This window comes from Mesitornis unicolor, unplaced genomic scaffold (genome assembly GCF_000695765.1).
Source record: "Mesitornis unicolor isolate BGI_N332 unplaced genomic scaffold, ASM69576v1 scaffold13178, whole genome shotgun sequence".
NCBI classification, from domain to species: Eukaryota; Metazoa; Chordata; class Aves; order Mesitornithiformes; family Mesitornithidae; genus Mesitornis; species Mesitornis unicolor.
The window spans coordinates 7,989-17,529 of NW_010199843.1; the positions used below are offsets into that span (position 1 = coordinate 7,989).

General features: G+C 40.0%; 1 protein-coding gene across 1 annotated transcript in view; it reads right to left on the bottom strand.

Moving 5' to 3' along the window:
* Positions 1-386: 386 nt before the first annotated feature.
* The window catches only part of MICU2 (mitochondrial calcium uptake 2), a 59,348-nt gene continuing 50,193 nt past the window's right edge, over positions 387-9,541 (bottom strand). The window contains exons 9-12 of the mRNA XM_010189568.1: positions 3,280-3,451; positions 2,886-2,994; positions 796-953; positions 387-491 (exon numbers count right to left, since the gene is read on the bottom strand). Coding sequence (XP_010187870.1) covers positions 387-491; positions 796-953; positions 2,886-2,994; positions 3,280-3,451 — 544 coding nt within the window. The remainder of the gene's footprint in view (positions 492-795; positions 954-2,885; positions 2,995-3,279; positions 3,452-9,541) is intronic.

Below are 9,541 nucleotides of genomic sequence, written 5' to 3' on the forward strand. Positions count from 1 at the left end.
AAGAGAACTGCAGTGTCAGTGGCTCACTGGGCTGATGTCCACTCCTCCAACAAGAGATGAGAACGCTGTGACATTCCTACCAGTGGCCACCTTTAAATCCTGCATAACTTGTGTGCTACAGCACAGGGTCAGACTCCACAGAGGAGTAAACACTGTTCCCTCAAACAAGAGTACTTCCGGATGGAGGTCAAAAGTCATAACAGTTCTGTAAACCAAACAGATTGCACTAGAACCATATAAAATTATCGCATTACAAACTGGGTTAATTAAAGTTTACTATAGTAAAAAAAAAAAAGAAAGAGAGTTTTTGATTCAGCTAGCATGTAAACAGGACAGACAACCCCCTCTAAATAACAATGTTTACTGCAAAAGAACAATGGACTGCTTTAAAAAGGACTTTTCCCAGTTTGTTTCCACACTTCCTTGGCTCCTTTAATGCTTTCTCTTTTCACACACTTCCAGTAACCTTGAATGCCTTGCTGTTGCGGTACCTGTTAATAAAGTTAAAGTATGTTTAGCATTTACATAACCCCCCCCCCTTTATTCATAGACTGTGTAAATATAATACGTAATGAAATGCTGCTGCTCCCATAGTTTACATGCATTATGACACCTTGCTGGCAGTACTCCTCCCACATTCATAAGCAGGAAGGAATCTTCAGTTTAAAATATAACTTTTTTCTATTTGCTATCTCTATTTGTGTTTCCACCAGCATTAACAAGGCAGCTGTAGCAATCTACAGCTGGTATTTAAAAACAATGTGGTATTTAAAACCAATGATGGCCGCTTGTTACCCTCAAACCTCGATGAATTCGGTTCCTCAGGACTCCAAGAAACTCGCTGTGGCTCAGGCAGTCATCTCCATCTAGATCAAAAATCTTGAAGATGGTATCCAAAACATTATCTGAGAGCTCCTGTCCTGTTGCCACCTTCACTGCTCTCTTGAACTCAGCTAATAAAGACATAATATTATATCACAGGTGACTGAACTTGTAAAGTAACTGAAAAACACAGAAAATAGCAGGATTCTGTACAATTTACAATGTCTCATGAGTATCTTAACTGGAGAATTTGGGATATGTGAACTAGTAAACTATTAGGAGGCCTCAGTTTGTGCATTCTCGAGCTTGCTTCATCTTTCACAACACAATCTTGTATGATAAACTTTTGAAATACACTACTCAAGCAACAGTAAAAGTGATTTTTTGTTACAAACAGCTGCATGCTGAGAACTCATGTACTTTTGGCTGATAACTTGTGCATATGGATGGCAAGTGTTTGCCTCGCTATGATCTCATAAAAAATACCAACATTTTAGCTTGAACCAGTTTTGTGTCAATCCATGCTGCAAGAAGACTCTTCTCAGAAAACAGTATTTTGCAATATGCTCCACCTCAACCAGCAAACCCCTCAGCAATCGCAGAAACACAGACAATTAAATACCCAATGCACTGATTACAGCACATGACTTTATATACCTGTAGGTCTGTATTTTACAGAAGTAGGCTGCCTTCTCTTAAATTACGATGGAAGACTTCATGAGGATTTAGAGCAGAAAAAGCTGTTATACCTCTCTGGAGATCTACTTTCCTTTTCAGCTTTTTGGCCTTCTCTTCAAACCACCATATGCATTATAGTAATATCTACTATGCCCACTTTTGGCCTTGTGGTGTAAAGAATTTGGAGATTTGATTCAAGAAAGTTGAGGAAATGTGTAGGGCTGCCATAAAAGAGCAGCCAGGAAGAGTGCAATGATTACTGTTTATTACAGCAAGCACAATCACAACACATGAATTGGATGCATTTTTGAAGGCATCACAGAAGTGTGAATTTCAAGGAGGGACTGGAGGTTATTAAAGTATAGCAGCATTGTAGATTATTACAGCAAGTTGTCAGACTAAGTCATAAATACAGTAATAACATGGTTCTGCCTTCATAAACAAGTGCTGTTTTTAAACAGTGTTATAAATATGATTATAAATATGATTAATTCTGAAGCTTACTAAAGGAAAGAATACTCTTGACTTAGCTCTCATTTTTGCCTCTTTGAACAATTCCTTTATAAATCCAGTTAATTTATGGTTATTTTAAATACAATTAAGTTTAAAATACTTCTGTAAAAGGATATACCACAATTCAAAAAGGACATGAAATACTGGATGCTTGGGGATGCTGGTGGACAAAAAGCTGGACATGAGCCAACAATGTGCACCCTCACCCCAGAAGGCCAACCACATTCTGGGCTGCATCAAAAGCAGCGTGGCCAGCAGGGCGAGAGAGGGGATTCTGCCCCTCTGCTCTGCTCTGATGAGAACCCACCTGCAGTCCTGTGTCCAGTTCTGGGGTCCTCAATATAAAAAGGACATGGAGCTGTTGGAGCGAGACCAGAGGAGGCCACAAAGATGATCAGAGGGCTGCAGCACCTCCCCTATGGGGACAGGCTGAGAGAGTGGGGTTGTTCAGCTTGGAGAAGGGAAGATGCTGGGGGAACCTTATAGGAGCGTTCCAGTTCCTGAAGGGGCTACAGGAAAGCTGGGGAGGGACTTTTTAGAAGGGCATGGAGTGATAGGACAAGGGGTAATGGTTTTAAACTAAAGCAGGGTAAATTTAGATTAGACATTAGGAAAAAGTTCTTCACTATGAGGGTGGTAGATCAGTGGCACAGGTTGCCCAGAGAGGTGGTGGAGGCCCCATCCCTGGAGATATCCAAGGTCAGGCTTGATAGGACTCTGAGCAACCTTATCTGGTAACAATGCTTACTGCAGGGGGGTGGACCAGGTGATCTTTAAAGGTCCCTCCCAACACAACACATTCTATGATTCTATAACAAAAATGCATTTTTTCTTTTTCAAAAAAAGACACACAAAAGATGTGCAGCACTTACCCCGTTTAACAGGACGATTTGCTACAGTAAACATCTGCATGGCAATAGAAAAGTCTTCCAGGTTATTTGTGAACTTGCAGAAAGTCTTGAATTCTTCCAAACTGATATTCTAGAGTATCACAGAATTCAGACGATATATAATGAATAGCACATTCAAACTCCAGTAAATCTATTTCATTAAATCTAGTGGGACCTAGTGTTTAGGTGTGATTACCTACTCATCATCAATAATTGTATTTCTCAGTTGGCAAATTATCATTGTTCTTGTTTGCATAAAATTCAAGGGCTGCAATAATTCATGGTGAAACTAGTTACACTGTTAGATACTCACATTCAAATGAAAAGCTGTACATATAAACAAGGAAGCAAAACAAAGCATACTTGATGTACCAACCTCTCCTGCCTCAATCCTGTCTTTCACATTCTGCCAGTAGATTTCATTGTTTTCCTCATCAGTGAAGTAGAGCAACCATTCTGCAAAGTCTTCTTTTCTCATGACGTTCAAGCCCTTTGAAAACTTTATGAATTCCATTTCTTGGACTTCTGTTTGCAGATTTTCCATGAATCTAAATGCAAACAGATATTATCCAACAGTCAATCACTGTATCGCTGCTACTACTGCAGCTACTAAATGCAGTATACACTAACTTGTAATCACAGATACTATCGACATCGTTGTTTAAAACGTCACTGGTTTAATTTTACCTGTGTGCGCAGATTTGTTTCCATGGCTGCATTTCAACACTGACACCAGTAGGGTGCTCTCTAAGTCTGCACAGATTGCTGCCACTAGAAAGAGTTTAGATACACTTAACATCTACTTCTCACTAGTGTTTAAAAATGCGCAGGTAGTGAGGTAAAATAATTGGTAAGGCAGTATTATAACGAATGACTGAAAAAGGACATGGTAACTAAAGGCCTGACACATGATTTATGAAATTTCATATTAAGAAGATGGGAATAACAAGGTGGGAAAGTGCCTAGAAAGAGGAGGCCCTAATAATCATAAAGGTGAAAGAGGAAACTTGAAATCACCACTGCAGGAAAATATGAGTAATAGCCTCCAAGATTATAACTGCAAAGAGAGGTTTGGCAAATCAGTTCTGTGCTCGCTGGAGGATGGATTAGAAAGGATTAGAACTGACAGGTACAGAGTTTGCAGGAGCATGGAAAATGATGTTGCAGGTGTTTGGGAAGGTAAGAAGAAAGCTGTCTGAAAAGGAAAGGGTGAACATCAAGGTTTCTAGGAGACAAACATTCTTTTAGAAGAAGAAAAAGTAGCAGAAGAAGCAAGTAACAACCTGCAAGTACAGCACTCGAACCGTAAGCAGAGTTGCAGCTTTGAGTTTCCCCAATTTGGTCTGCGTGGCCATTCTAACTTCTGGCCCGATACTAATTTTGAGAAAGTACAAGACAGTACTGTGTGATCCATTTGGTAATTTCCACTTCAGAAATGTGGAAATCCAAAAACAAGTGATACTTGTAAAATACAAACACAGGCTAAAAACACAGCGATGCTTGCCAGAATCCCTTTAGTACTTCAAAAGAAGCCTGCTTTATTGAGTCGCAAAAATTATTGACAGGAGATAATGAAATACTCCTATATTGGGACAAAGCAATTAGTTGGAGAAGAGGACAGCTAAGGGTCTATGTAGCAAATATCAGTAGAGGCTCATTTGCTCATCAGTGTGTGCACAGCCCCCCTGGATTTGAGTTCTTTCCCCTGAAATGATGGCTTTTTAGCCCGTGCAGCTATCTTTAGTTCTTTAATGAGAACACTTGGACAATTAATAGCTCGAAGCTTTGTCAAGTCTATAAGGGGTCAGCTGAAGACTGCTGTTGCAGCATAAGCTCTCTTCTGTACTTTTTCCTCTAATAATTAGAGCTGCACATGCAAATAAAGGCCCAATAAAGGCTTCAGGGCTCAGGACATGCAGGTAAATGAAAGCCCAACAGTGAAAGTGATTTAAAGTTCCAGGTTAGACTTTTATTAGGGTAATAAGGAGGAGAGGTATGATATGCTCTCACATTTTATAAGGGCCTTTTTCTGGTCCAGTAAAGTGGGTTACAAGGCTTCCACAGCACAGTCAAACACTGAGGTATCTTCCCTCGCAGCCCACTCCAAGACCTGGTTCACTTTCAAGTTCCCTGACTCTCCTTCTCACAAAGGGATGAAATACCAAAGGAGTGGTTTGTGCCACCAGTGCAAAAGAGAGGCCCCTTGTCTTACAGACCAGTGGGAGCCCACTTGCACACCACTCTTTGGCATGGACCAGGCAGGTAGACCAGGCACGGAGTCAGTCCAGCAAAGACTAAGGCCACTTGGCCACATTTTGGGAGGATCCATCTATGGCAAGGAGCAGATGGTATCTGGGATGCGTGGCTTGTGCTTGGATGGAAGTCACAGCAGAGGCCATGCAGAACGGTAACTGCATCTTTCGCTGTCGTTTCCAACCCAAGCAACATCTGGTTTGAGGGAGAAGCTGCTGAAAGTGAGGTCACTTCCAGAAATACACCTACAACATGGATGTAGGGAAGTGAGACATCATGTGTTTTATTTTCTTGGCTTTTAATCTATGAAAGGTGGACCATTTTGTGGCAGACTTAAGGTCTGTTATTGAAAGTATGGGTTATTTATCTCGGGCAGCTAACTCTCAGTCATTTGCTGTACTGCTCAGTAGCCACAAATTCTTCCATCTTCCCTAAACACTGCATTTCCTTAAGCAGAAAACCCTCAGCGAGCAGCCCTGTAGCCATACCCAATAAGGGCAAAGTGGCTGAAAAATCAAGTATTTCTGCATACTGCAGGAGCGCGGTGGCCCACCCAGGCACGCTCATCAGGCAGCTGAAAGATGAGGCAAAGTAAAAGAGGAAAGTGAAGGGTTTGGCTGTGACATTTTGATGTGTCCATCTTCTAGCTGGACAGTGAATGAAGGAGTGCATTTCCCCAGCCCAACATGGGTTTTCCATTGCCTTTTCACACGCCTGGGTTCTTGCCCTCTCCAGTTGCTTTGGAGCAATGACGTTGTGCCCCCCCCTATGGCACAGGAGCTGTGCATCTTGCTGCACTACGGAGGCTACGGAGGGGAGTGGGAGTTACTTTAGGTACAAAATATTAATGGATATTTCATTTCAACTTGTAGGCTTGCTCCTGGCAAGTCAGAGTGGGAAGATTTCCTGCTGTACCAAAAGCTACTTGGAGCAGCAGCTGAAATGTGTAATTTAAAATTTATATATGATGGTCTCCCATATTACAAAAATTAAAATACTATGAATCACCGCATCAGCATTCTAGGTCACTCTTATTCCCAGATGTGAGAGTTAAAAATCCTAATGATTTTTTTTTTTTGGTGAAGGTTATTAAAAGTTATTAAAAATAACTTTCTGGTTAGGAAGTAAAACTTTATACGTAAATGCCAAGACACCACTAGGGATTTTTGCTTTCGTATCTTCTGGATCACAGTGTGATGAGTTTCAGCTGGTAATTCCTTAAAAATTTCTCCACATATTAGGAAAAACAAACATAGGAATGAAATTCCTGCTCTCCCAAAGTCAGTGGGAGCTTGGCTGGGGACTCTGAAGGGAGTCATAATTCAACTTTGGGAACAGGATTCTGATTGTAGATGCACTCTACAATTCAAAAATTACACTGGGAATACATTTATGCTATAGTAGCTTGACAATAAAAGCAAGCCCCAAGTCTCCAAATAACAAAAAGGAAAGGTAAATAATAAATTTATAAGATGGAGAAAACGCTGGGAACAGACAGTACTTTCTTTAAGATAGCCTGGTTTATCCATGTTCTCTAAAACACCCACGTTGAAGGCCAATGGACAAATTTGTTATCGTGTTAAAACAGCATCCAGAAACCTTATCAGGATTTCTCCCTCATTCTGTAATGTGCTCTACTATAGAAAGAGGGAGTCTCTCAAGACATTTTGGCAACTCAGCTTTAATAGAAGTGAAAATGTAATAAAAGCCGGGAGACCTCAGGAATGCAGCGATTCCCCCTCCAACCTGAGATGTTGCAATGAAACGCTAGTGCTGTATTCCTTACAGCACATGAAGTAGTAGAATGAAACACAAAAGGAAAGGTTAGGGAAAGTTTTCTTTCCTACACCTCTTGCCCTGAACTGAAAGTCCACGTAGAGCTTTACCACTCTAATGCAGAAGTGACCAGTTCTTGTTGCGCTGATTTATAGGAGGGAAACTTAACAACAAAGATAGCATGGATACCACCCCAGCATTTGCACTCTGCTTCAGCTCCTCTTTGGATGCTGGAGTCTTTCTGAAGATTTGGTAACCCTCTCTGCACCAAAAGGCTTTTGCCAACCAGCTGCAAGGTTACCTTTTTGCAGTCTGACTTCCAAAACAGAGTACAGAAAATCTCATATGGGCTTGACCATTAACCTTTAGAGAACATTTGGATCTATGCTTATAAATTCAGTTTTGCAAGCTGAAGACAGTTAATCCATCTTACTGTTTGCAGAATTACAGGCAAAACCCTCTTTGATTTACTGTCCTCAATGTTTCCAAACCAAACCAAACCAAACCAAACCACTCACTTTCATTTATAACCATTCTGCAGCAACTAATCAAGCTATTCCTTTGCTAAGTATAGAGGAAAGGAAGAAACAGAGATTCTTCTCAATATCTTTACTGAATATTTGGGAAATATTCAGATTCGGTTATGATAGAAATACACAATCACAAAGCCAGGTTTTGTTCCCATCTCTACTTCCTCACTGTCTGATCCTGGTTGCATGAGATGTGATCTCTATGTGTACCAGGGCTCTGTGTACACATACACACACATAGTTACAAGTGTAGGTACAGAGACAAATAAGGTGGCAATCATACCCTATTTCTATTTACAAATCCCTAGATGAAAATCACTGAAAATGTGTAAGCTATCATCACAGCAAAAGCACTACTGGCTGACAATGCTTCCTGAAAGAGATTCTGCATCCAGGCATTGGCAAAACCACAGAAAAGCACCAGAGCAATGCCAGCACCCACAGTGTGGTTCAGCCTGGACCATTCCGGAGAAACATGAAAGGTTTCAACTGAAAAGTACCAAGGAATTCAGAATACTGATGGAAAGAAACAGGACAGGTAGGGAAAAGGCATGTTTTGTGTATGGTTATACCATTTGTGACCTTCAAGCTGAAGCAGAAAATGAAAAAGAAACCATGATTAAAGAATATTTCTGGGCAAAATTCTATTAACTGATGAGAAGGTTGGAAGTAACAACTCAGGTGAGAAATTAAAAAAAATAGAGAAGAAAAAAATAGGCTACTAATTAATTAATTAAAAGGCATGCCATAAACCGAAGTCGAAATGTAAAATTTTCTTATATGATTAAAAGATATCCATTGTTTAACCATACCAGGAAGCACTTTTTTGTAAGCCCACCACTAAAAAAATACAATGGTCAGAAAGTTTTATGAATATTCTTTCCATACTCTCTGCACATTTTCTTTTCTTTCTTTTTTTTGTGAGATTGTGAGAGATTTAAGCTTGCTTGGGGACAGATTACAGAAAAAAGTATCCTAGCAGTTATAAATTGTTTAGGGAGTGAATTACTGTCTCCCCTTTTATTTGGGATTAGGCATACTTAAACAAGATCAGTAAGGGACTTTTTCAGGGAAGAAAACAGTGGCTGTCAAGAAGAAATATTTGCCATACCTAGAAAACGAAATAGTTTTTGACTCAGAATAAAAAATAGCACATATAATATAGCTAGAAACTGCAGCACAAATGAAACATTTTTTGGAAGGAAAAGACCAAAAATTATTTATGTCTCAAAAACCAGGGGAAACCCATGCAAAAAACCAAAAAGCTTGGAATAACAGAGAACTTCTGGCTTCATGTTTGAAATCTGACATCCTCTAAGGTGGGTCCTCGTATCAGAAGATGATGTTGCTGTTGAGGTATAAAACTCAGTAGAAATTGTTCAGGTCTTCTGAAAGTCTCACCTGGTTACAGCTTCTTGTATTAAATCTACCCTTATTGTTACATGACTTTAGGCTTGCTGCATATTGTTTTGTACTTTCATAAACTGATAGAGGAGAATACTGATTCCAGCCGCATTTGACTAGAAGGCAACACCTTTACTAGTGATGTACATAAACACACCCAGAATAATTTAGATTTACATTTCCTAACTTTTGCCAGGGAAACAAACTGTTGCTTTTGGAGTTGTGCATTATTATCAATAATAATCACATTGTTCCTATGTTAAGGATGGTACAACTGGCAAGAAGCCACGTAGCAGTCGAGCTGGACATGAGTTCCTTAAGTCCTACCTTAAGATCTCTGAAACCACCTTGTTGCTATGGGAAAGACACAGGATGGTCTTTGTGCCATCTGAATACAAAGAAAGGAGAACAGGGCACATTACCTGTCCTGATATATTGACTGTGGCTGTTCGACATTTTTAAAATGTTTGGACTGTGGGCTAAAAGGGTCAGACATCATTGGTGTACACGAAGATACAGATGGTTGCACACTTACAAAAGGATTTTCTGATGTCAACCAAACTGAAAAGGAAGAAGCATAAAGAAAATATATGTAAGTGATGAGGTGAGAAGAGTAGTCTGAGCTTTCTGAACTCCCATGTAAGTACAGTGAAATTTCACAAAGAAAGCATTCCT